Source organism: Sorex araneus, chromosome X (assembly GCF_027595985.1).
Source record: "Sorex araneus isolate mSorAra2 chromosome X, mSorAra2.pri, whole genome shotgun sequence".
Classification (NCBI taxonomy): Eukaryota; Metazoa; Chordata; class Mammalia; order Eulipotyphla; family Soricidae; genus Sorex; species Sorex araneus.
The window spans coordinates 55,183,476-55,210,695 of record NC_073313.1 but is presented as its reverse complement, the minus strand read 5'-3'; the positions used below and the strand labels follow the sequence as shown (position 1 = coordinate 55,210,695).

The following is a 27,220-nucleotide window of genomic DNA, read 5'->3' as shown; positions in this document are numbered from 1 at the left end:
AACTCACTAAGCAACCTGAGAAGGAGGTGGCATTACTATTTGCATGTGCCAGCTAGGAAATGGGCATACCGGGTAAGTCAGACGAATAATAATAGATTCCTTTCATCTCTTCTCACTGTCTGTTGCAGTTAAGGTTCTTCTGGCCAAACACAGTCCGTGAAGCCTTCTGGCTCTTTGAAAACCTTCACCTTCACCCTAGACATCTGGACCCAGAGGCCAACAGGAGCTTCAGACACAGAGTGGACCACCATGGACCCCCACCAGAAGCACAGCCCATCATTGGTTTCTGAACCCTCCACCATGACCTGCGAAGAGACTTCTCAGGAAGTCCCGCCGACCCCTCAAGTCTCCTTCTCAGAAATGCTAATGATGGGTCTCAGCGACCTGAACCTCAGTCCTGATGCAAACTCACCTGCTGCTCTACCAGAGAGGCTGCTCCAGCAGCGGTACCGAGATGAGAAAAGCCTGCAGGAGAGGTGGTGGGAAAGGCCAGTGTCCCCTCGAAGGAAGATGACAAAGATGACATTCTTGGGACACCCGAGACAGAGGAACATGGATCTCGTGGCACCTTACCGCGTTAAGAGGGAAGCCAGGGTCTTTTCCTCTAGCCATGGAGACCAGAATACCTTCCGATGTGAATGTCGATACTGCCAGACCCATAAGCCCAGTGCTTTGGTGCTGCCTGCCGAGAGGAGCCGGGCCCCACCCGCTTCTTCCTGGGACACACTGGTTCAGGGCCTCAATGGCCTGACCCTCAGCCTGGGCACCAGCGGGACCAGCCTTGTGCAGGAAGCGGCACGCCAACAGCAGGACACAGAGGAGAAGCTACAGGTAGATATGGAGCAGGAAAGCAAGGAGATGTTTCAGAGGCTCCTGAAGCAGTGGTTGAAAGAAAACTAGGCTGACCAGACAAACTACAGGTATGAAGGTGCTTGCCTTCTAGAGGGCTGATCCCTGCCCTTTGCCTCCACCCCCAAGCACCGCCAGGAGTGGCCTCTGGCATAGAGCCAGCGTTTGTGTCAGAGCACTGCAGTATGTATCCCCAAACCCAAGAGCCAAAAAAGAAAAAAAATGAAAAAACTGAGGTGCATGTTCCCATGTGACCGAGTCCTAAACACAGTCAGCTTTGGAACCTGCTGCTGCAGAATCGCTGTGTGCACCCTCGTGCAGTAAGCAGTAAGCAGTAATCTGAGGAGGATCAGAACCAGAGCCATGACTGGATATGCTGTCAGCGTGAGACTGGCTCTGCTCCCGGAGAGGTCCTGGACCTCCCTGGGAATTTCTGGATCAGTCGGGCCCATTCTGGGGCAGGGAGTCTCTATGCCGGTGGTCCAGAACCCTGGTAGTGTAGCTGTCGTGATGCATGTTGTCACTTTGCCACCCTGGACCTCGGCTCTCCCTCCCTCCTTTGTTATCAACAGAGAAAACGGTTCCCTCCTGTGGAAGGCTCCTCGGTGTCCCTGAACTATTGAGCTATTTTAGGAACTGCCACCAGCAAGCACCACTCTGTCTCAGGCAATGCCACAAGGTGCTCGGACAGTGGTTTCCAGATTGCCCTGAACAGCCTGGAAAAGTCAGGTGACGTGTGAACTTGCGAGTGTGCCATGAGTTCTCTGAGAAAGTTATTCTGAAAGAAATGCACTGTTTGCCCGATTCACTACAACTCCCACTTGAAGGAGCTTCAATTGAAATCCCACTGGCAAGAGCTTCCACTGGTTCCTCAGCACTGATACCAAATAAATAAGTGAACAAAAGGAAATGAACTTCAGGATTTGGGTTTCTTTGCCTGTATTCCTGATACATCACAGATCACTACACGTGGGTCCGGGCCAGCATGTGCAACTTCATGGAAAGGAATTCAGTGCAGACTTGAACAGACAGGGCGGAAGGGCAGGCTGACACATAGCACCTAGCTACTGTTTGGGCCCCTGAGGCAGGACCGGCCTTCTGATGAGCCCCTGAGCAAGTGGGAGACAGAGATGCTGTCCACAGACTTGGAAGCAAAGTCTGTTGCCTACAGCAGGGGATCCTGCGGGCTGCTGCCGCCCCTTCCAGCTCTGCAGAGACCATGCTCAGGGTCTGCCGCCCAGTTGGTGGCCAGGAACAGCTGTTGCGTGCCGAGCTGATGGGATTGGAACAACACTGGGTGACCACTGCACTGTTAGTTTAGATTTCAGACATGGACCTTTCCATCACTGGAGGCAGCAATGATTAAGCCTACCACTCTGTGCCACCACAGTACCAGCTCACATGTTCCTAGATCGAGACCACTGTGGCATGAAGGAAAACTCGGCTTTCTGCCAGTCTGCGTCTGTAGGTTGTCCCCGGGGCTCGGTGGCTGCAAATGTCTACCTCTGATGACAGAAGTGGCTTGTCCACAGATCTCCTTGTGCAGTTTCATTCTAATCACGGGGTTTCATCAGACAACTGGGGCTCGACTGAAGCTACTGGGCAGTTTGAAAGCATTTAATCTCCACCGTGTGAGTTAGTAAAGCAAAGAACAGAGAAGTTGGACATTTTCTCAGAGTGCCACAGCAAAGAGATGAGGAGAGACAGCACATCGCAGGCTGGCTTCAGGACCTGACCCCAAACCACGTCACCGTCCCGTCACCTCCAAGAGTCTGTGTAGAACGTGAGAGACGTGGCATTTCAGTGACATGGAGCAGATGGGATCAGTACCCAAGTCTGAGGAAGGGGCATGTTGTTTCTCTTCACAAGTGCACCGGGGGCGCTCTGCCCCTCCTCCAGCTTGGCTGTTGGCACAGGTATCTGAGGACAAAAGACACAGACATATCTGTGTCCTGAACTGAGCCTGTGATCTGCCAAACGTGCCTACACGTTTCAGTGTGGTAGAGAAACATGACATGCACACGCTGTGTTGCTCGGTGCGGCTGCAAGAGGTGAGAGCTGTGAGAAAGATGAGTTGTGGCTGGGGCTTGGGGTAGCCGAGAGAGGGGCTGCCTGGAGAGGCCAGGTCTTCAGGAGGGTGCAAGGACAAGGGGTGGGAGGGTGCCCTGAGGGACTGAGTGGGCGCCCCGCTACCACCTCATCGGCTCTGTCCCCAGCCCCTCTGCCTGGGCGTTTGGAAGGGGTTAGATGGCACTCTGGCAGTTCAGAGGATTCCAGCTACACACCCAGAGATAGCAACCCGAGGACTGGGGATGACTGACTCTTTTCACCCTATCATATCTCGGAGGCCCCAGGAGACTTAAAATCTGGGGACGATCACATTAAAATGTAATGCACACATGGCAAATCCAGACAATTAGAGTCATGGATTTATGAAGGGAACATCCTTGCAGCAAAAGGAAACCTGCCCCTACAGCCTTTTCCATGGAATTCTAACAGACAGAGGACAATGGTGCCCACCCTTCACAGAAGCTTAATAGAACAGGGAGAAGTAACTATTGCCTAAGTCATACTCTGTGTACAATACCACCCTGCTACCATGCAGGATATGATAGGAGCAGAAAACTAGTGTCAAATATTTATCTTGAAACCCATGCACAAATCTGCAAAAAATAATAGCAGACCAATTCAGCAACACAGGAAATGTACACGTAAAACAAAAGCAACATTCAGCACGATCAACCAGAAATTAAAATGCTTAGTAACCACGCAATGTATACCTACAATATGCAGCTATGGACTACCGAATGACATAATGTAGCACATATACGACATATTAGTAATGCAAGATATATCCCCAAGTTGCAGGATTGCTTTGAAACAGAAACTTTATGAAGAAAAAGAAGCCATTCATGTAAAACAGAAACTATTTGACCCCAATGATACTCACAAAGAGCCTTTTAAAGTCAAAGCCCATTCATCTTTTTAAAATTTATGTCTATTTATTTTTAATTGACTCACAGTGAGATACACAGTTACACAGTTGACCATGTTTGGGTTTCAGTCATAACATTTTCCAACACCCGTCTCATCACCAGGGTACATTCCCCACCACCAAAGGCCCCAATTTCCCTCCCACCCACCCCCTGTCTCTATGGCAGGGCAGGCACTTTTCTTCTCTTTCTCTTCTATTTCTCTCTCTCTGCACTATGGTTTGTAATACAGATACTGAGAAGTTATCAGGTATATCGCTTTAAGGTCCATTCATCTTGATGAGATTCGCTGAGCTATAGACAGAGGAAATGAACATCCTCTATGGATCAAGGCTATCTTCCCAAAGCCTACTGCTCATCCCGTGAAGTTGTTTTCCCCGGAGAGCGAGAGTAGGCAAGCAGGTATGCTCCCACCACTTCTGTGCAACGTTATGCTGATACTTGTGTCACTTCTGTAGCACCATCATTCACAGAAAGAAAGGCAAATACGGAGTTAGTAGAAATGAAAGTAAAGGTATACTTTATACTTTATACCTCGCGAAGAGGTATACTCCGGTGTTTATAGCAGCATAGTTCTCCTAATTGTTAAACCCTGGAGATATCCTAAAAGAATGTCATCTGATGGTGGGATAGATGCACGGTGCACTACCTATGTGATAGACACTGCCATTGGTCGATCTGCTGCAAGATCTATGAAACTCCCAAGTGTTATGCTAAATGAAGGAAAGCAGACTTGAAAGACCGCTTACTGCATGAGTCAGGTGTTTTTGGAAGACCACGCACGGCAGCTATTCAGAGCCGGAAATTAGATTGGAGGTCATTTGGGCCTGGAGAGAGAGGCTGGTGGGCAAAGGCCAGTGGGTACCCCTGCTGTGGGGGGTTGATGGAAATTGTCTGGAACTGAAGAGTAGAAATGGTTGAACAACTCTGTAGCCTTGAGGAGAGCCTCTGCATTGAGTCTGCTGCCTACAACTAGGGATCCTGCAGGCTCATGCCCCGGCTCCCCTTCAAACTCTCAGGGCCCTCCTGGGTTTCTGGTATCTTTGAACCGTATGGATTTTGTGAGACATCATTCATGTAATTATAACGATATTTAGAAACTATACTGCAAGTGTCCAGAAAAATCAAGCGGTAAGAGGTATGCCGTGGGTGTTATAACAGTAAGGAACACAGTCACACAACCGCCCAAGGTTTTGTATTATTACAATGAGGAGCACAGATTCTGGCTTCTGCCTGCCCTGCCTCCTCCTCAAAGTGCACTACCTGCTCCCAACAGGTGAGGTCACTCTGTGCGTCTGTACAGACAGGAACTGGTGAGACCACACCCCTTCCCTGTAGGCTTTTGGGTTAGGGGTGTGTGTGTGTGTGTGTGTGTGTGTGTGTGTGTTCGCCTGCGTGTGCACACATTGCACACACACGTGTGAACTGCAGGCGGGCACGTGTGCGTGATCAATAACAGTCACTTTTGTCTCAGCTTTGTGTGTACGTGTGTGGGTGTGTGATCAAGAGATAGAAACAATAAGGTTGACTCATAACCACTTCCAGTGTGTGGGCTGTGGGTGGGCTTTCATCATCCACCTGCCCTGAATTTCCACTTCTGTGTTTTTCCATTCTCTGCAGATCCTAAGGAGCTGCCTTCTGTTTCCCTGGTAACGAGCCTCAGCCCAGGCTTCAAACCTCTTGTCACAGGGACACACAAAGAGGGCTGAGGACTGCCCACCCCTCCTCCCTCCAGCCCATCCAACCAGCCTCTGAGGCTCCCCTGTGTGCTCAGCCACCTGTGGGGTGAGAAGCAGAGCAGTAACCAAGACAACAGAACTCCAGCTGCCTCTCCTCCTGGGAGCCTCCTCCCTCCCCTCTGCCTGCCTGCCCTTCTGCTAAGCCAGGAAACCTTGTGCTTGGAAGCACAGCCTGAGGACCTGCAGCTGCTCTTCACAGAGCTGTCCGATGCCCGAGTCAGAAGGGGGCTGAGGAAGATTCGTGTCTGCTCCAATGGTCTGTGACAATTACCCGAACCACTGTATTTTGTTAGAACCTCCGGTATCAATATACACTACACAAAATGCATATTAACAGGTATCTGTAAAGTTGTAATCCCCGAGCATAACCAGCTATGGCCTAAACTCTCAAATTAGAATGTTCATTTTGGGGGGCCGCGTTGACGGGCTCAGGGATCATTCCTGGTGGGCTCAGGGGCACCAATGGGGTGCTGGCGATCGAACCTGGTTGGCCGCGTGCAAAGCAAATGCCCTGCCCTCTGTACACGCCCTCTGCCTGGCCCCTCAAATTAAACTATTCCAGTTAATTAGCACTAGCCATCCTACATGTGAGTGGGAAAATGTTTTCATTATAATCATAACAAGCATCGCTCCAGAGCCTAAGGTTGTACTTCCTTTGTTGCTGCAATTATTGTTGTTGTTGGTTTGGGGTCACACCCAGTGGTGCTCAGGACCATACCTGACTCTGCCCTCAAGGATCACTCCTGGTGGGCTCCGGGGACCCTATGGGATGCAGGGATCTAAGGCGGGTCAGCCAAGTGCGAGGCAAGAGCCCTACCTGCTGTACTATTTCTCCAGTCCCCCAAGATGATATAGCAGACTAGATGGTTAACGCTTATTTGTGTCTCTTCTTTCTCAGCAGCTCCTGAACTTCTGGTCTGTCTGTCTGACATTCGTTTGGTGACAACAGTCAGCAGTGTGCGTAGGGCTAAAAACTGGCTCTGTGCTCAGGGATCGGGGGGTCAGGGATCACTCCTGGCTCAGGGCTGGAGAGACCATCGAGGGTGCTGGGGATTGAACGTGGGTGGGCCACGGGCCAGACAAGTACCTTACTTTCTGTACTATCTCTCCAGCCCTCCGATCTGAGCTTCTGGAAGAAAGCAGGTGCTGCAGACCTTCCCCAGGACTGAGAAGCCTCTGCCTGGAATGTGGCTCATCTTCCAGGCAAACTCACAGGCCTTGTCGAGACCTAGAGAACGTACTGTCACAAAAGCCACCTGGACAGAAAGAGAACTTGAACAGTACCAGTACGAGTCTGAACTGAAGGGCTCCTCTCTAAGCAGCCCGAGAGGTTGCCTCAGAGGAGCCTAGAGAGCTGGGGGTGGGGGGCGTGACAGGCAACAGCCTTGAGAGGGGGCCCCACAAGAGCAATGGAGTGATAGGGCCTAAAGTCCTAGTGAAGTGATGGAGTAGGAATTATCCAACAAGATGCCCCCCTTTCACATGTAAGGACAAGAGGAATGTGCCAGTGGCTGCTGAATGACATGTGAGCATGGGGCAGGTTTTCCTGTTTGTTGGGGGAGTTCCCACAACATAGTGGGGGGGGGGGGATGGCGCTGGGCAGAGGACTCAAGTCTCTGAGAGCTGGGACAGGTATTTGGGCGGGGAGGGGGAGCTGGGCAGGAGAGCTCAAGTCTCTTAGAGTGGGGAGGCATGGCACCCTGACAGGGAGGGCTGAGAGCAGCCCGGGGGCCTGCAGGGTCCGCCAGACACAGGTAGGTTGGGACTGGGAAGCTCTAAGAATTCCCACCCGATTCCTTCTGTCTTCTCCATGAACTGTCAGAGGAGATCACTGCGGGCAAAGAGGCTGTGGCAAGGAGAGGGAGCGTCCTGGAAGAGGATGAGAGGGAGAAGCAATTCTCTCCTGCTTAGGGATTTCCAAGGAAACAACTCACAGAGTCAGAATGGTTCCTTCTCAGGGCGGGGGCGGATCCCGAGCACGAGCACACGGTGCTCAATGCATAACCAGGTGAGTGTCTGCCACCACGTTTCAGCTGCTGAGACAGAGGCACAGGACTATGCCCTGGACTGGGGCATCCTGGACTAGGGAGAAAGGACAAAAGGTGCCTTGGAGGGGGAGAGTTGATGGTCTTTGGTAACCTGGGTAGCAGGAGCCTGGCTCAAAACTAGGAAGGTTTCGGCCTGGAGGCGGCCCGGAAGGGAAGCAGGGCTGGAGAGGGTTCAAGGGTTGGCGAGCCTAGGTTGATGCTGCGCCTGCACTGGAGCCTCAGCATGGCACGGGTTCCCCGGGAGCAACACCCCTCTGCACCCGCCCCTCCCCCAGCACACAGGGCAGGGAGTGGTGACCCCCAAAGCAGAAACAGAGAGAAGACATTAGATGCATGTGCGGATAAGAGAGCTCGCGCCTGGCAGGCCTAGGGCCCAGGCTTCCATCCCCGGCCCGCAGGGTCTCAGGGGCAAGAGGGTCTCAGCAACAGTACTTGCCTCACTCCCACCCCGCTGAATGTGGAATCTGGGGCACTTGAGGGGGGCTGGGAGGGGATCACAGAGGGCCGGGCTCCAAAGGGACATACATCACCGAGGGCTGGGATTTCCCTGACGCCCATCCAAGAGGTCCTAATGTCTCCTCAGTGTAAGTCATGCTGCTGTGGTCTGAGGGGACCCGAACTGTGGGTGCTGAGGGGCAGGAAGGCACCGTTCAGAGGGATGTGGAGCCACCTCTGAGGGCTGGGAGCACCGTACCCTGGGGCTGCCTAGGACCACCTCTGCTTGGTCCTAGTCCTGTCCAACAGTTTAACAGGCTCTGTTTCCTGAGCAGAAGCACCCAGCAAAACCCAGAGCAGGGGCGGAGCGATGGCACAGCGGGTGGGGCGTGTGCCTTGCACGCGGCAGATTGGGGTTCGATCCCCGCATCCCATATGGTCCCCGAAACAGGCCAGGAGTCCTTCCTGAGTGCAGAGCCAGGAGTAACCCCTGAGCAACGCAGGGTGAGACCCAAAAGAAAAAAAAAGAATCCGGAGTAGCTCAGAGCAAGCACGCCCGCAGCCCTTTTCCCCGTCACCTGACTCCCAGCCCGGTTGCCATGGTTCCGGGGGCGGTGCCCGAGAAGGCTTTGGAGCCCCGGAGGGTAGCAAAGGAACATCTCGGCGGTCCCTTCGGAACTTTTTCTAGTGCTTTCCTGTTAGTTTCTGTCGGCGTCATTCCAGATCTTCAGACCTCAGCGAGGAAACTGGCTGAATTTACGGCGTTTCCGTCATCGAGGTTTCGTGGTGGATATTTTGTCCTGCAGGTGTCAGTGTTGTCCCGTTCCTCCCAGGCCCGCTCTTCCCCCCTCCCTTCGTGCTTATAAAAAATCAATAGCAAAAAAAAAAAAAGCCGCAGTAGCTCAGAGCTGCCAGGCCCGCTGCCCTGTTCCCTGTCACCTGACTCCAGCCCGGTTGCCATGGTTCCGGGGGCGGTGCCCCAGAAGTCTTTTGAGCCCGGGAAAGTGTAGCAAAGGAACATCTCGGCGGTCCTTTCGGAAGTTTTTCTAGTGCTTTCCCGTTATTTTCTGTCGGCGTCATTCCAGATCTTCAGACCTCAGCGAGGAAACTGGCTGAATTTACGATTTTTTGTTCAATTAATTTCCGGGGTCGATATTTTTTCCTGCAGACGGCAGTGTTGTCCCGTTGCTCCCAGGCCCTCTCTTCCCCCCTCCCTCCCTGCTTAAAAAAAATCAATAGCAAAAAAAAAAAAAATGCCGACGGAGCTCTGAAGGCCCAGGCACGCCGGTATTTTCCTGGACCGCCTGACTCCCAGCCCCGTTGCCAAGGTTCCGGGGGCGGTGCCGGCGGAGTCTTCAGAGCCCGGAAGGTAGCAAAGCAACCTCTGGGCGGTCCTTTCGGAAATTTTTTTTTTTTTTTTGCTTTTTGCGTCACACACAGCAATGCACAGGGGTTACCCCTGGCTCTGCACTTTGAAATTACTCCTGGCGGTGCTCCCGGGACCATATGGGCCGCTGGGAATGGAACCGCCCTACCGGCTCTGCTATCGCTCCAGCCCCCTCTCGGAACTTTTTCTAGTGCTTTCCCGGTATTTTCTTTCGTCGTCATTTCAGATGTTCAAATGCCAGCGAGGAAAACTGGGTGCATTTATAGCTTTTCCTTCATCGAGTTGTCGTGGTGGATATTTTGTCCTGCAGGGGGCAGTGTTGTCCCGTTCCTCCCAGGGCCGCTCTTCTCCCCCTCCCTTCCTGCTTCAAAAAAATCAAAAGAAAAAAAAGCCGGCCCAGCTCGGACAGATCCCGCCCGCCGCCACGTTCCCGGATCACCTGTCCCCCGCCCCTTTGCCAGGGCTCCACGGCGGTGCAATGTTCGGAACATCTCGGCGCTCCTCAGCGGTGCTTTCGGAACTTTTTCTAGTGCTTTCCCGTTATTTTCTGTCAGAGTCAGTCCAGATCTTCCGACCTCAGCGAGGAAAACCGGCGGAAAATAGTTTCTGCCACTAGAAATGGTCACCGTTCCTTTTATCTTCCTCTAGATGGCAGTAGCGCCGCGCTCAGCACCTCCGCAGCACTCTCCCCCCTCCCTTTGCGTTTCAAAAAAATTGCCTCGCGTTTTTTTTTTTTCTTTTCCCTTTGAAAGGGAGTTCTTCCTGTCTGGGAGGCGACTAAACCTGTGCAAGTCCTCCTCTTTGTGGAGATACTTTTTAATTTGCTTCAGTTGGAAAAACAAATTCTGGTTTAAGAAAGTGTATATTCTGTCACTGAAATGAAAAGTTAAAAAAATACCACTAGTCAGGCTCTTAAAGGGAAAGTATCACAATTCAATTTCACTAAACTAGGAGCTGCAGAAACTAGGTTCTCCCATTAGAAATGTTCACAGTGGTTCCTGCTTCCTGGGGCTGCTGGGTTGTGGCAGGGCTAGTATACAGAGATGGGAGCCCTCCTTGATGCCTTCTTTCCAGCCCTTTTGTTCTGTTTCTTTTGGGTACCTGAAATGGGCTTGGCGGGGGTGGGGGGGTGTGATGTGCACAATAGCTGTGCCTGTTCCTGACTCTGCTTGGGGTTGCTGGTGTTGCATGGTTGACCTGGTGGTGGTGGGAGAATCTAATCAGGGTTTGAAGCTAGCAAAGGAAGGACACTGTCCCCGTTATTTATTTAATTATTTGTTTAGTTTTTAATGAAACCCATTTATTAAGGAAATAGAATGGAGAATAGGGAATTCCATTATGTAAAAGAATGGAATTTTGTATCCCAAGAGGTAATCAGGTGACCACAGAGAAGCCTGCATTTGGAAAGTGGATTTTCTTTTTTGTGTGTGTGAAACAATTTGGTTTAGGATATTTGGCGGTGGGGAATAGGGCTTACTCCTGGATCTGTGTGCTTAGGCATCACTACTGGCTGGACTGAGGCCTGGTGCTGGGATGGAACCTGCATGAAAGGCATGTTCTTTACCTGTTGTACTGTCTCTTCAGCCCTGATTTAGGATGGTTTTAACAGTAATGGTAGAGGCATCTAATGGTCCAATACCACACCCACCTCAGAATCTTTGAGTTGCTCTCTATAAGTCTCAGTTCCTCTCCCTGACCTTAATAAACTCAGTTTATTAGGGACTCTCAGGGTTTGTTTTATTTTACCATTGGCCATTTCAGGCCCTTCCTAAGTTCTTTTGTCCATAGAAGGGATCATTATTAGTTCCTTGTCTCTCTGACTCTTGTCCTTCTGACTCACCTTGATCAGAAAGATATCCTCCTGTTCCATTCATGTCTAGGGTAACCGCATGATTTCATCTTTTCTTATGGTTGAGTAGTATTCCTCTGTGTGTATGTACCAGTTTCTTCATTCTTTATCCACTCATCTGTTCTTGGGCACTGGGTGTTTCCAGATCTTGGCTACAAGGAATAGCATTGCAATGAGCATAGAAATGCAACTATCTTTACCAATTAATTTCTTGTGCTGTTAGAGTAGATGCCAAGGAGTGGAATCTCTGGGTCTTAAGGGAATTTAAGTCTTAATTTTTGAGCAGTAAGGCTATTGTACTCCATTTTCGCTCACCATTTTAGTTTTAGCACATTATTTTTAGAAAAGAATATAATACCCCCAGTATGTTCTCAGTATCTTTGCTAATCAAGTAACTGACTTTTTTTTACAGGTGCCTGACTTTTACAGTACTTTCACTGTTCTTCTTGGTTTTGGTTACAGGGGGTAGGGGTCAGGGGAGGCACGCTAGTCATACTTGGTGCAGGGATTGAACCCTGGCCACTGCATACATGTGCTCCAGCCTGTGTAACTATCTCTCTTAGCCACATAAGTCTGTTTTTAGAAAGACAGGTTGCTTGCAAACTGATAGTCCGAGTGACCAATAAATTCCCATGTGGACTGGTTCTCTGAGGCATGGTTCAATCATCCGGAGTATACCTAAATCTAAAGAAAAATTTCTGATGGAGGTTTCAGCCTTTATGTCTGTCCCTTGGATAGACTTTTGGTAAAAGGGCTCAAGAAACTAAATGTTCTTTCCATTTTGAACAGCCCAATCCCAAAAGGGGAAGGCAAGTTTTATTTGTTTTGTGTTGGTTTTTGTTGTTTATTGTTGTTGGTATTTTTTTGTTTGTTCGTTTGTTTTGCTTGTTTTTTTTTTTTGGTTTGGGTTACTCCTGGCTCTACTAGGCTTACTCCTGGCTCTGCAGTCTGTTCTGGGATCATTCTTGGTAGTACTCATGGGACAATATGGGGTACCCCCCATAAACCGGGTTGTAAGGCAAGGCAAGTGCACATACTATATATCCATACTATATATATGTGGGGGGGGGTGTCCAGCCTTCTCTGGATCTGTTGCAGGCTCCAGGTGAAAGTCTTGTCAGGCCTTAGTTCCTGTTTTCTGCAAAGTGGTTTTTTGCAACTTCAGGGCTATTGATAGTATTAATTCCCAGGAAATTCATTGCCACTGCCTAGGTGGAAAGGGGCCGTACCTATCTACCTGCCTGTCTGCATCACTTTTTCTGATAGAACATTCATGTCAGTCATTATAGGAGACATTCAGTCAAAAAATAAAAAACAATGTATGAGGACAGTGAGAGATCTCACTGAGGTCTGACTGAGGCAGAGCATGAATAGAAGGGTGTATTGCTGACCTTGCTTTAGACTGGTCATCAAAAAAGCACAGGATAGCTGAGTAGACAAGAGGGGATTTATTTCCAAGAAACAACTTAACTTGGGAAGGATGTCTATCAGCACAGGCTACAGAGCAAAGAGAGGAAGGAGGGGGGTCTGGTTTTTAATAACTGATGGAGTTAAGGTGACTTAACAGTTTCTGTGTATTTGGTTGTTTTTCAGGAAACGCATGCATGTTTATGAGTGGAAACAGTGAGATGTGCTATTGAGGAACGTACGCGGACGGACATCAGGTGAAGAGAAAATGGTGAAAAAACATTATTGGGGTTTTTTTAGTATAGTAATGAGGAGAAAGATGGCTGTAGGTCAGAGTTCCATGAAACAGTCTCCACTGATCATATCGTCCTGCCAGGGGTCTGAGTCCCTTATTAGACCAAAGGTACCCTTGAGGTTCTGTCCGCAGCAATGAAAGCCAAAACAATGTAGCAAGGTGACTTCTCCCTGAGAGCGTTTTCAAATGCTCCAAACTGTAAGCCTCAAGTCAATATATCTTAGCTTCTTTGTTGGTTTAGGGTTTGGTTGTTTTGCAAAAAGTCTTGGTCCTCAGCTTCAAGAGCTCTGCATCCTCCAAAGACAAGAAGAGAATAGCAGGGGCTGGAGCGATGGCACAGCGGGTAGGGCGTTTGCCTTGCACGCGGCCGACCCGGGTTCGAATCCCAGCATCCTATATGGTCCCCTGAGTACCGCCAGGGGTGATTCCTGAGTGCATGAGCCAGGAGTGACCCCTGTGCATCGCCACCAAAAAGCAAAAAAAAAAAAAAAAAAAAAAGAAGAGAATAGCATGGACCTGTTCACACACAGGACAAGATAATCTGGGTGAAGTTCAGGGGCCCAGGAAAGTCAGTGCAATCCTGAAAGGTGACTCCTCAATCTGTCTTGAGAGACCCTGAAGACCAATCCACAAGTCATACAGGATCCCAGCCAGCTGGTGGTATTCAAAGATGCCTCCGTGGTGCTTATCTGACCTCAGGATGGTGTGGAGGCCACCCCCAACCCATGCATCTGGCAGCAAGAAGCCTAGTAGGTATTCTTCACACCGGACAAGTGACCCATTGACTCTATGCTGCCCAATGGAACAGAATTTTCCCTTTTGTACATGTCACAAATTTCTTTACTTAATAAATTGCAAACCTGAGCAAAGATAATATGCAGGAAAAACATATTGATAATTCATTAAAGATTATTCCTCCAGAATTGCAAAGAATATTTCTTTTCTTTTTCTGGTAGGGGGAGCACATCCAGGGATGCTCAGGAGTAACTCCTGGCTCTGCAGTCAGGAATCACTTCTGGCAATGCTCGAGGGACATTATGGGATGCCGGAGATGGAACCTGGGGCAGCAGCAGCAGCAGCCCTGCCCACTGTACGATCGTTTCTCTTCACAAATAATATTATTTCTTTTTTTATTATTTTTGGCTTGGTCACACCCAGCGATGCTCAAGGGTTACTCCTGGCTCTTCACCCAGAAATCATTCCTGAAGGTGTGCAGGGGACCATATGAGATTACGGGGATCAAACTTGGATTGGCTGAATGCAAGGCAAATGCCCTACCTGCTGTACTATCACTCCAGTCCCACAAATAATATTTATATACATACATCTTTTTTGGGGGGGGGAGGGACACACCCAGCAGTGCTCAGAGCTTATTCCTAGCTCTGTCCTTAGGGATCACTCGTGGCATGACTTAGGGAACTATATAGAGTGCCAGGGATCAAACCCAGTCAACGATATGCGAGGCAAGCCCCCTACCTGTACTATCACTCCAGCCCCTATACATAGATCTTTTTACCATCTGTGGTGGTCTATGAAAGATTACCAGGCATACTGGATTGAAAGACAAACTTTTAAGAATCTAGAAGCACATTAAAAATTATTTTTCATACCCTCCTTAGCATTTTTTACTATCTTCAAATAATATGCATATAGATTTTAATAGTTGTATGAGAGGAAATATAGCCCTACCCAGACAAATATAATGCAACTACTTTTCTTATTTTTTGTCTTTTAATCATGCTTGTGGTTTTAGATGCATAGACAATTTAATTAACCAATAATTTGGATTTGGGGCCCACAGCTGGCAGTGCTTGGGCTATATTTCCAGCCCATTGTTTAGGAGTCACTGCCAGTTGTGCTCAAGGGCTCAGCGGTGCCAGGGATCCAATTTAGGTCTCTAACATGCAAAGCATGCACTGTAGACTGTAGCACTTTGAGGTATTTCCTCAGATCAGAGTTTTTTTTAATTAAATCACAGTGAGATACCAACAGTTCCGAAGTTGTTCAGGATTGAGTTTCTTCTTCTGGTTTTTTCTGTTTTCTTTTCTTTCTTTTTTTTTTTTTTGCATTTTGGGTCACACCCAGTGGTGCTCAGAGGTTACTCCTGGCTCTGTACTCAGGAATCACTCCTAGCAATGCTCGGGGAACCATATGGGATGCCGGGGATAGAACCTGGGTCGGCAGTGTGCAGATCAAACACCCTACCCGCTGTTCTATCTCTCTGGCCTCTTTAAATTATTTTTTGGGGGGTCACACCCAGCAATGCTCAGGGGTTACTCCTGACTCTGCACTCAGGAATTACTCCTGGGGGTTCCTGTGGGACCATATGGGATGCCAGGAATCCAACCCGGGTCGGTCGCATGTAAGGCAAATGCCCTACCCGCTGTACTATCGCTCCGGCTGAGTTTCACTCATATAAGGTTCCAACACCTCATATATTCACTTCACCAGTGTACATTTCCCACCACCAATGTCCCCAGTTTCCCTCCCACACACCCCACCACCTGCCTCTATGATAGTTTGACAGGCACTTTTCTTCTCTCTCTCCCTCTCTCTCTCTCTCTCTCTCTCCCTCCCTCTCCTTCCCTCCCCCTCCCTCCCTCCCTTCCTCCCTCCCTCCCTCCCTCCCTCCCTCCCTCCTTTTGGGCATTGTAGTTTGCAATATAGATACTTAAATGTTATCATGTATATCCCTTTACCTACCTTCAATACTCAGTTCTTGTCCAGAGTGATCATTTCATGCTATTATTGTCATACTGCAGACCAGATATTTGAATGTAGTGATCTATCTCTAACATTTTTTTTCTGCATGGCTACAAAGCTGAAAAGGCCCTTCCTAACCCATCTGTACCATAGCTTATTTCCCCCCACCCTATGTGATCCAAGAGTCCCGTTGATGCATTCAGGAGTCAAATCAATGCCTAGCTAGAAATCTCCATGTAGGGGCACCTTGAACAAAGGAAGGGCACGCATATACTGCCTAAGCCCATGTGTTGCTTGTGCCCACATGGCAGAGCACATGTGGTGCCTGAGCACATGTGTCGCCCACATCTCCCTTCTTGAGATGTGTACTGAGCCTCTCTCTACCTTTGGAGAAGCATTCCTTGCATTCCTTCCCCCCCCCCCAATAAAATCTGTTTTTACTTAAGTGCTCATCTACTCTTGAAATTCCTTTCTGTGAGGCAGACAAGAGCCTATAAACCCTGGGTGAGGCCCAGGGCTGACTCTCCTTTCCTGCAAAGAGCAAATCTCATTCCATCCTGAGTCCTAATCTTCCCAGTAGATCCCAGGGTGGCAGAGGTGGATCAGGAGAAAGTGACTTTCTCTCTCCTCTCCACCTCACATAAGCCAGCCGTGGGGGCCCACCAACTTAACTGCCACCTTGTCTCTCAGGAACCCTTCAGCACTAGGCCTGGAATTCTGCATCTTATTGGCTTTCCAGGCTCCTGAGAAAGGTCCTTTGTGTCAAAGTGATGTAAGCAGGCAGTGAGGTAGATAGGGAAGCCCTCCCCCCACCCCCCATCCGAGGCAATGGCAATGAATTTCCTGGGAAATAATATCAATAGCTCTGAAGTTGCAGTAGGACTTTCACCTGGAGCCTGCAACAGACCCAGAGAAGGCTGGACCACCACCCCTTACCACCCCTTCCTAGAAAAGCTCCAGCAGGAACAAAAATGCCAGGAAAGGAATGTCAAAGATCGCATAGACCACTCCCTACTCTGTCCCCCTTGGCTAGCTCCTTAGCAATGAACTTTACCAGGTAGAAGCCCCACCTGGGGGCAGGTTTGAAAAACTCTATAAAGGGGGCTGGAGTGATAGTACAGCAGGTAGGGCGATTACCTTGCACACAGACAACCCGGGTTTGATTCCCAACATCCCACATGGTCCCACAAACACTGCCAGGAGTGATTGCTGATTGCAGAGCCAGGAGTAACCCCTGAGCATCGCTGGGTGTGACCCAAAAAGCAAAAATAAATAAATAAATAAATAAATACATAAATATAAACCCTATAAAAGCCACCTTGAGAAAAGGAAGGACATACATATGTTGCTGGAGCCCATGTGCTGCTTGTGCCTAGACAGTCCAGCACACGGGGTGCCTGCAACTCCCCTCAACATGTGTACTTTCATCTCTAATGCTGGGGTGTGTGTCGTGGCTTCTCAGCCTTTGGAGAAGCCCGTGTTCTCTGTTGAGCACCTCTCTCTCTCTCTCTCTCTCTCTCTCTCTCTCTCTCTCTCTCTCTCTCTCCCCCTCCTCCCTCCCTTCCTCCTTCCTCTTCCTAAAAACCTCCAAATAAAATCTGTTTTTCTTTCATTGCTGTCTACAAATTCTTCTCTCCGAGGTGAGACAAGAACCCAGTAACCGTGGGTTCCAGAGTAACAAAGGTAGATGGGCAGAAAGTGACCTCTTTCCTTCCGCCTCACATAAGCCACCCCTGGGGTCCGTGGATATCAAAAAGCCTCAATGCCTTATGGTTAGTTCAGGTTTCAAAGGCTCTTTTCCCCAAAATGATGTCAGTGGGCCCCACAGGTGACTTATGTGAAGTGGGGAGCAGAAAGAGGGTCACTTTCTCCCAATCCACCTCAGCCACCCAGGACCCAGGGTGTTCTTATCTCGACTTGCAGAAAGGAATTTCAGGAGTAGAGAAGCAGTGAAATTAAAGTTTATATTTGGAGGTTTTGAAGGGAAGGAGGGAGAGAAAGTAGCAGAGAGTGGAGAGTATCATGCTCAAGAGAGAATCTGGGCTTCTCCAAGGGCGGAGAGAGCCCCTACACACATCCCAGCATAACATGAAAGCAATCCCTTCATGATTGGATTTCAGTCATACAGCAGGGAGATGCGGGCGACCAGATGTGCTCCGCCACATGGGCGCAAGCAGCACAAGGGCTTCAGCAGCATATGTGCGCCCTTCCCTTGTTCAAGGTGGTCTTTATAGGGTTTCTCCAACCTGTCCCCATGTGCGGCTCCTACCTAGGTCTAAGTTTATTGCTAAGGAGTTTGGGAGTAGTGATGATCTTTTTTTGAAATTCCTTTCCTGGCCTTTTGTCTCTGGAGGAGCTTCTCTGGACTGTTGCTGTAGATGGGTGAGGGTCTTTTAAGGCCTCAATTCCTGTTTTTTTCCTGTTTTCTTCTGAGGGTCTTATCAGCAGCAAATTCAGGCCATTTCTTCCCAGGAAATTTTGCCATTGCCTTTGGAGGGGCCTTCCCTATCGCACCTACATCAAAAACACTTCTTTCCTTCTTTCTTTCTTTCTTTCTTTCTTTCTTTCTTTCTTTCTTTCTTTCTTTCTTTCTTTCTTTCTTTCTTTCTTTCCTTCCTTCCTTCCTTCCTTCTTTCTTTCTTTCTTTCTTTCTTTCTTTCTTTCTTTCTTTCTTTCTTTCTTTCTTTCTTTCTTTCTTTCTTTCTTTCCTGCCTCCCTCCCTCTCTCTCTCTCTTTCTCGTTTTCTTCCTTCCTTCCTTCCTTCCTTCCTTCCTTCCTTCCTTTCTTTCTTTCTTTCCTCCCTCCCTCCTTTCTGCTTTCTTTCTTTCTTTCTTTCCTTCTTTCTTTCTTTCTTTCTTTCTTTCTTTCTTTCTTTCTTTCTTTCTTTCTTTCTTTCTTTCTTTCTTTCTTTCTTTCTTTCTTTCTTTCTTTCTTTCTTTCCTGCCTCCCTCCCTCTCTCTCTCTCTTTCTCGTTTTCTTCCTTCCTTCCTTCCTTCCTTCCTTCCTTCCTTCCTTCCTTCCTTCCTTCCTTCCTTCCTTCCTTCCTTCCTTCCTTTCTTTCTTTCTTTCTTTCTTTCCTCCCTCCCTCCTTTCTGCTTTCTTTCTTTCTTTCTTTCTTTCTTTCTTTCTTTCTTTCTTTCTTTCTTTCTTTCTTTCTTTCTTTCTTTCTTTCTTTCTTCTTAATTTTATTGAATCACTGTGAGATAGTTAGAAGCTTTCCTGTTTGGGTTACAATCACACAATGATCAAACACCCAGTCCTCCACCAGTGCACATTCCCCACCACCGGTATCCCGGGTATACCCCCCCCCCCTTTCCCACCTTCTCCCTGCCTCCATGGCAGATAATATTCCCCATACTCTCTCTACTTTTGGGCATTATGGCTTGCAACACAGACACTGAGAGGTCATCATGTTTGATCCGTTATCTACTTTCAGCATGCATCTCCTATCCCGACTGATTCATCAGCCATCATTTTCTTAGTGATCACCCTTCTCTATTCCGTCTGCCTTCTCCCCTCCGCTCATGAAGCAGTCTTCCAGCTATGGGGCAATCCCCCTGGCCCTTGTATCTACTGTCCTTGGAAAACACACATATCTAGGACCTGCAACACTACCAAAAATTCCAACTGGCACCTTAGCTTGAATCCCATTGCCAGGCAGTCCATTAACATTGCTTACCTTTCTATCTCCTTGCAAGAGCTCTTCCACTCCTGCTTTTGATATATAGGCAGGCAGGCAGATAGGGAAGGCCCCCTCCCCAGGCAATGGCAGTAAATTTCCTGGGAGTTAATAGCTGAGTTGCAAAGGCCTACATTGCAGAAAACAGGAACTAAGGCCGGATAAGACCCTGATAAGACCCTCACCTGGTGCAAGTAAGGGACCTGAGGAGACTGGACCCCTTCCCATGAAGGAAATTCATCTGACGCTGGGATTTGTGTAGGGGCTCTCTCCACCCTTGGAGAAGCCCCGGTTCTCTCTTGAGCATGATACTCTCCACTCTCCCACTTTCTCTTCCTCCTTCCCTCCAAAACCTCCACATAAAATCTGTTTTACTTCACTGCTTGTCCACTCCTGAAATTCTTTTCTAGGAGGCAATACAAGAACCTAGTAACCCTGGATCCCGGGTGGTAGAGGTGGATCAGGAGAAAGTGACCGTCTTTGGGCTCCCCACTTCTCATGCTTCACCAGTGGGGCCCACCGACATCACTTTCACTTGACAAAAACCACATTGCTTTAGGGACAGAAAGAATAGTACAAGATTGTAGGTACCTGCTTTGTGTGTGGCCTAGTCTGATTCTAGATATGGTACCCTGAGTCTAGCCAGGAGTCATTCCTGAAAACTGGGTGTGTCACAACGCTCCACCCTGCAACCACAAATGCTTTTTTTCCAAGAATTTTCTTATTAAGATCTTTAAACTTGTTTAGAGCATTACAGAGCCGTTCATGATTGGATTTCAGTCATACAGTAGTCCAATACCCATCCCTCCACCAGGGTACATTCCCCAGCAGGATTGTCCCCAGGTTCCCTTCCCCCCGCCAACACGCCCTTTTGGCAGGGGCTTTTCCCTCTCTCAGGTGAGGCAGAAGCGGTGGCCGCCGGTCTATGTATGCTTTCGTGATTCCCACTTAATAAATATGCTCACACTCAAGATTTGGAAAGTATGAGAAGAAAAGCTGCTTCCCAAATGGGGAGGAGCTTAGTATAAGACTAAGTTAAATATGGCTCTTTTTGTGAGATTTTTTATAGGAAAACTGGGTCTTTGTGTGACAGACAAAGCAGGGAATCTACAGGGTGGTTGGCTAGTTTGTCTTTCTGCTCACCTGCCTTGGGTTCATTATGTTAGCCTTGTGACTCCTAGTTCTGGGACAGAAGAGTAGGATCCTGGGGTGCTATAAAAGATAGGGCTTTGGTGATGAGGTGTGCTCAGTCCATGAAGAAAACTGGAATGACTGGCAAAGAAACGGTAGACTCCCATATCTTGTTGGCTAGGGGAAACAGGCTTATTCTTTCATTTTAAATTAATATTTATTATACTGAAAGGGTCGGCACCCCAAGGGTTAAAGAAGTTTGAAAAATGCTTCTGCTAACCTGCTAAATTGCTTTCTGTAACAGCTCAACAGCTTTGAGGTTGGAACAATGCGCTGAACCCACCAGGTAGCCCAGAGCCAGGAAAACAGGCCATGATATTGCTAGGTAAACAGGCCATGATATTGCTAGGTAAACAGGCCATGATATTGCTAGGTAAACAGGCCAGGATACTGCTAGGTAAACAGGCCAGGATGCTGCTAGGTAAACAGGCCAGGATGCTGCTAGGTAAACAGGCCAGGATGCTGCTAGGTAAACAGGCCAGGATGCTGCTAGGTAAACAGGCCAGGATGCTGCTAGGTAAACAGGCCAGGATGCTGCTAGGTAAACAGGCCAGGATGCTGCTAGGTAAACAGGCTGCAGCCATCTTAGATAAGCAAAGGGCTCCAGGAACCATAAATGTGTAACCAGGTCTAGCTGCATTAGAAAAGACCACAAGAATTTGACAATCTGTGTGATCTTTGTTCCAAACGGTGTGATCTTTGTTCCAATACTGTATAAAAACTGCTTGCTTCTTGAGCTCGGGGCTCTCAGCCCCTGCCTGCTTTTAGGTACACTGCAGAGCCCCAGCTTGCTGGCCGAAATAAACACAATGTCTTTGCAGAAAGAGTTGTCTTGGTCTCCTTCATCTGCCTCCCCTGGGTAGAGGTCTGCTCTACCCTAACAATACAAAATAATCTTTTGATAAATTACAGACTGGAAGAGGTTTTGGGATCTCAGCCCACGGATTGTTTTTAGGACCTTGTACTAATTATATTTACGACTTTATTCTCCATTTTTCCATACAATTTTAGAGTACTGCACAGAATACTAGTGAATAGGTAAATCAATATTTAAAAGTCTATTAAGGCAAAACAAAATGTTCCCCCTTACAAATTAAATATATAAGAAACTAAGTTAAATGAAAACTTGTTACCAAAGATGGAAAGGCAATTTCTCTTATTAAAGCCCAACCCAGACCTTAAAAATGCGAAAACAAGTACTTCATAACAAACAGGAAATGAAGTGCTGGTCAGACGGCTAAATTGCAACAGAAAATTGGTTTTCTTTTTCATAAAATGCCTTCCGCGATTTTTTTTAAGCAGGAAGGGAGGGGCGAAAGAGCGGGCTTGGGATGACGCGACAACACTGCCACCTGCAGGACAAAATAGAACCTCCATGAAGGAAAAGCCGTAAATTCAGCCAGTTTCCTCGCTGAGGTCTGAAGATCTGGAATGACGCCCACAGAAACTAACGGGAAAGCACTAGAAAAAGTTCCGAAGGGACCGCCGAGATGTTCCTTTGCTACCCTCCGGGGCTCCAAAGCCTTCTCAGGCACCGCCCCCGGAACCATGGCAACCGGGCTGGGAGTCAGGTGACGGGGAAAAGGGCTGCGGGCGTGCTTGCTCTGAGCTACTCCGGCTTCTTTTTTTTTTCTTTTGGGTCTCACCCTGCGTTGCTCAGGGGTTACTCCTGGCTCTGCACTCAGGAAGGACTCCTGGCCTGTTCCGGGGACCATATGGGATGCGGGGATCGAACCCCAATCTGCCGCGTGCAAGGCACACGCTCCACCCGCTGTGCCATCGCTCCGCCCCTGCTCTGGGTTTTGCTGGGTGCTTCTGCTCAGGAAACAGAGCCTGTTAAACTGTTGGACAGGACTAGGACCAAGCAGAGGTGGTCCTAGGCAGCCCCAGGGTACGGTGCTCCCAGCCCTCAGAGGTGGCTCCACATCCCTCTGAACGGTGCCTTCCTGCCCCTCAGCACCCACAGTTCGGGTCCCCTCAGACCACAGCAGCATGACTTACACTGAGGAGACATTAGGACCTCTTGGATGGGCGTCAGGGAAATCCCAGCCCTCGGTGATGTATGTCCCTTTGGAGCCCGGCCCTCTGTGATCCCCTCCCAGCCCCCCTCAAGTGCCCCAGATTCCACATTGAGCGGGGTGGGAGTGAGGCAAGTACTGTTGCTGAGACCCTCTTGCCCCTGAGACCCTGCGGGCCGGGGATGGAAGCCTGGGCCCTAGGCCTGCCAGGCGCGAGCTCTCTGATCCGCACATGCATCTAATGTCTTCTCTCTGTTTCTGCTTTGGGGGTCACCACTCCCTGCCCTGTGTGCTGGGGGAGGGGCGGGTGCAGAGGGGTGTTGCTCCCGGGGAACCCGTGCCATGCTGAGGCTCCAGTGCAGGCCCAGCATCAACCTAGGCTCGGCAACCCTTGAACCCTCTCCAGCCCTGCTTCCCTCCCGGGCCGCCTCCAGGCCGAAACCTTCCTAGTTTTGAGCCAGGCTCCTGCTACCCAGGTTACCAAAGACCATCAACTCTCCCCCTCCAAGGCACCTTTTGTCCTTTCTCCCTAGTCCAGGATGCCCCAGTCTAGGCCATAGTCCTGTGCCTCTGTCTCAGCAGCTGAAACGTGGTGGCAGACACTCACCTGGTTATGCATTGAGCACCGTGTGCTCCTGCTCGGGATCCGCCCCAGCCCTGAGAAGGAACCATTCTGACTCTGTGAGTTGTTTCCTTGGAAATCCCTAAGCAGGAGAGAATTGCTTCTCCCTCTCATCCTCTTCCAGGACGCTCCCTCTCCTTGCCACAGCCTCTTTGCCCGCAGTGATCTCCTCTGACAGTTCATGGAGAAGACAGAAGGAATCGGGTGGGAATTCTTAGAGCTTCCCAGTCCCAACCTACCTGTGTCTGGCGGACCCTGCAGGCCCCCGGGCTGCTCTCAGCCCTCCCTGTCAGGGTGCCATGCCTCCCCACTCTAAGAGACTTGAGCTCTCCTGCCCAGCTCCCCCTCCCCGCCCAAATACCTGTCCCAGCTCTCAGAGACTTGAGTCCTCTGCCCAGCGCCATCCCCCCCCCACTATGTTGTGGGAACTCCCCCAACAAACAGGAAAACCTGCCCCATGCTCACATGCCATTCAGCTGACACTGGTACATTCCTCTTGTCCTTACATGTGAAAGGGGGGCATCTTGTTGGATAATTCCTACTCCATCACTTCACTAGGACTTTAGGCCCTATCATTCCATTGCTCTTGTGAGGCCCCCTCTCAAGGCTGTTGCCTGTCACGCCCCCCACCCCCAGCTCTCTAGGCTCCTCTGAGGCAACCTCTCGGGCTGCTTAGAGAGGAGCCCTTCAGTTCAGACTCGTACTGTTCGAGTTCTCTTTCTGTCCAGGTGGCTTTTGTGACAGTACGTTCTCTAGGTCTCGACAAGGCCTGTGAGTTTGCCTGGAAGATGAGCCACATTCCAGGCAGAGGCTTCTCAGTCCTGGGGAAGGTCTGCAGCACCTGCTTTCTTCCAGAAGCTCAGATCGGAGGGCTGGAGAGATAGTACAGAAAGTAAGGTACTTGTCTGGCCCGTGGCCCACCCACGTTCAATCCCCAGCACCCTCGATGGTCTCTCCAGCCCTGAGCCAGGAGTGACCCCTGACCCCCCGATCCCTGAGCACAGAGCCAGTTTTAAGCCCTACGCACACTGCTGACTGTTGTTGACAAACGAATGCCAGACAGACAGACAGACCAGAAGCTCGGGAGATGCTGAGAAAGAAGAGATGCACATAAGCGTTAACCATCTAGTCTGCTATATCATCTCGGGGGACTGGAGAAATAGTACAGCAGGTAGGGCTCTTGCCTCGCATTTGGCTGACCCGCCTTAGATCCCTGCATTCCATAGGGTCCCCGGAGCCCACCAGGAGTGATCCTTGAGGGCAGAGTCAGGTATGGTCCTGAGCACCACTGGGTGTGACCCCAAACCAACAATTGCAACAATTGCAACAACAAAGGAAGTACAACCTTGGGCTCTGGAGCCATGCTTGTTATGATTATAATGAAAACACTTTCCCCCTCACGTGTAGGATGGCTAGTGCTAATTAACTGGAATAGTTTAATTTGAGGGGCCAGGCAGAGGGCGTTACAGAGGGTAGGGCATTTGCTTTGCACGCGGCCAACCAGGTTCGATCACCAGCACCCCATATTGTGCCCCTGAGCCCACCAGGAATGATCCCTGAGCCCGTCAACGCGGCCCCCCAAAATGAACATTCTAATTTGAGAGTTTAGGCCACAGCTGGTTATGCTCGGGGATTACAACTTTACAGATACCTGTTAATATGCATTTTGTGTAGTGTATATTGATACCGGAGGTTCTAACAAAATACAGTGGTTCGGGTAATTGTCACAGACCATTGGAGCAGACACGAATCTTCCTCAGCCCCCTTCTGACTCGGGCATCGGACAGCTCTGTGAAGAGCAGCTGCAGGTCCTCAGGCTGTGCTTCCAAGCACAAGGTTTCCTGGCTTAGCAGAAGGGCAGGCAGGCAGAGGGGAGGGAGGAGGCTCCCAGGAGGAGAGGCAGCTGGAGTTCTGTTGTCTTGGTTACTGCTCTGCTTCTCACCCCACAGGTGGCTGAGCACACAGGGGAGCCTCAGAGGCTGGTTGGATGGGCTGGAGGGAGGAGGGGTGGGCAGTCCTCAGCCCTCTTTGTGTGTCCCTGTGACAAGAGGTTTGAAGCCTGGGCTGAGGCTCGTTACCAGGGAAACAGAAGGCAGCTCCTTAGGATCTGCAGAGAATGGAAAAACACAGAAGTGGAAATTCAGGGCAGGTGGATGATGAAAGCCCACCCACAGCCCACACACTGGAAGTGGTTATGAGTCAACCTTATTGTTTCTATCTCTTGATCACACACCCACACACGTACACACAAAGCTGAGACAAAAGTGACTGTTATTGATCACGCACACGTGCCCGCCTGCAGTTCACACATGTGTGTGCAATATGTGCGCGCACAGGCGAACACACACACACACACACACACACACACACACACACACACACACACACACACACACACACACACACACACACACACACACACACACCCCTAACCCAAAAGCCTACAGGGAAGGGGTGTGGTCTCACCAGTTCCTGTCTGTACAGACGCACAGAGTGACCTCACCTGTTGGGAGCAGGTAGTGCACTTTGAGGAGGAGGCAGGGCAGGCAGAAGCCAGAATCTGTGCTCCTCATTGTAATAATACAAAACCTTGGGCGGTTGTGTGACTGTGTTCCTTACTGTTAAAACACCCACGGCATACCTCTTACCGCTTGATTTTTCTGGACACTTGCAGTATAGTTTCTAGATATCGTTATAATTACATGAATGATGTCTCACAAAATCCATACGGTTCAAAGATACCAGAAACCCAGGAGGGCCCTGAGAGTTTGAAGGGGAGCCGGGGCATGAGCCTGCAGGATCCCTAGTTGTAGGCAGCAGACTCAATGCAGAGGCTCTCCTCAAGGCTACAGAGTTGTTCAACCATTTCTACTCTTCAGTTCCAGACAATTTCCATCAACCCCCCACAGCAGGGGTACCCACTGGCCTTTGCCCACCAGCCTCTCTCTCCAGGCCCAAGTGACCTCCAATCTAATTTCCGGCTCTGAATAGCTGCCGTGCGTGGTCTTCCAAAAACACCTGACTCATGCAGTAAGCGGTCTTTCAAGTCTGCTTTCCTTCATTTAGCATAACACTTGGGAGTTTCATAGATCTTGCAGCACATCGACCAATGGCAGTGTCTATCACATAGGTAGTGCACCGTGCATCTATCCCGCCATCAGATGACATTCTTTTAGGATATCTCCCGGGTTTAACAATTAGGAGAACTATGCTGCTATAAACACCGGAGTATACCTCTTCGCGAGGTATAAAGTATAAAGTATACCTTTACTTTCATTTCTACTAACTCCGTATTTGCCTTTCTTTCTGTGAATGATGGTGCTACAGAAGTGACACAAGTATCAGCATAACGTTGCACAGAAGTGGTGGGAGCATACCTGCTTGCCTACTCTCGCTCTCCGGGGAAAACAACTTCACGGGATGAGCAGTAGGCTTTGGGAAGAGAGCCTTGATCCATAGAGGATGTTCATTTCCTCTGTCTATAGCTCAGCGAATCTCATCAAGATGAATGGACCTTAAAGCGATATACCTGATAACTTCTCAGTATCTGTATTACAAACCATAGTGCAGAGAGAGAGAGAAATAGAAGAGAAAGAGAAGAAAAGTGCCTGCCCTGCCATAGAGACAGGGGGTGGGTGGGAGGAAAATTGGGGCCTTTTTGTGGTTCGGAATGTACCCTGGTAATGAGACGGGTGTTGGAAAATGTTATGACTGAAACCCAAACATGGTCAACTGTGTAACTGTGTATCTCACTGTGATTCAATTTAAAATAAACAGACATAAATTTTAAAAAGATGAATGGGCCTTGACTTTGAAAAAGGCTCTTTGTGAGTATCATTGGGGTCAAATGGTTTCTGTTTTACATGAATGGCTTCTTTTTCTTCATAAAGTTTGTGTTTCAAAGCAATCCTGCAACTTGGGGATACATCGTGCATTGAGAATAGGTTGTATATATGCTGCATTATGTCATTGGGTAGTCCATACTGCATATTGGTAGGTATACAT

At 49.3% G+C, this 27,220-nt stretch overlaps 2 protein-coding genes across 19 annotated transcripts in view; one reads left to right on the top strand and one right to left on the bottom strand.

The window, feature by feature from the left end:
* Positions 1-20,755, top strand: part of LOC101539144 (protein FAM156A/FAM156B) — a 67,453-nt gene extending 46,698 nt beyond the window's left edge. For 6 of the 9 annotated variants that reach the window (XM_055120456.1, XM_055120458.1, XM_055120455.1 and 3 more), the window contains 2 exons: positions 129-2,900; positions 5,463-6,217. In XM_055120456.1, the coding sequence (XP_054976431.1) occupies positions 250-900 (651 nt within the window). In that variant the 5' untranslated portion in view covers positions 129-249 and the 3' untranslated portion in view covers positions 901-2,900; positions 5,463-6,217. Of the gene's footprint in view, positions 1-128; positions 2,901-5,462; positions 7,107-7,403 lie in introns of those variants that run through there. The other 3 variants (XR_008627238.1, XR_008627237.1, XR_008627236.1) reach the window with 3 other exon arrangements.
* Positions 20,756-21,534: 779 nt separating this feature from the next.
* Positions 21,535-27,220, bottom strand: part of FAM156B (family with sequence similarity 156 member B) — a 38,678-nt gene continuing 32,992 nt past the window's right edge. For 9 of the 10 annotated variants that reach the window (XM_055120466.1, XM_055120462.1, XM_055120461.1 and 6 more), the window contains one exon: positions 24,244-25,322. The gene's annotated coding sequence lies outside the window, so the exon portion shown is untranslated. Of the gene's footprint in view, positions 24,088-24,243; positions 25,323-27,220 lie in introns of those variants that run through there. The other variant, XR_008627239.1, reaches the window with a different exon arrangement.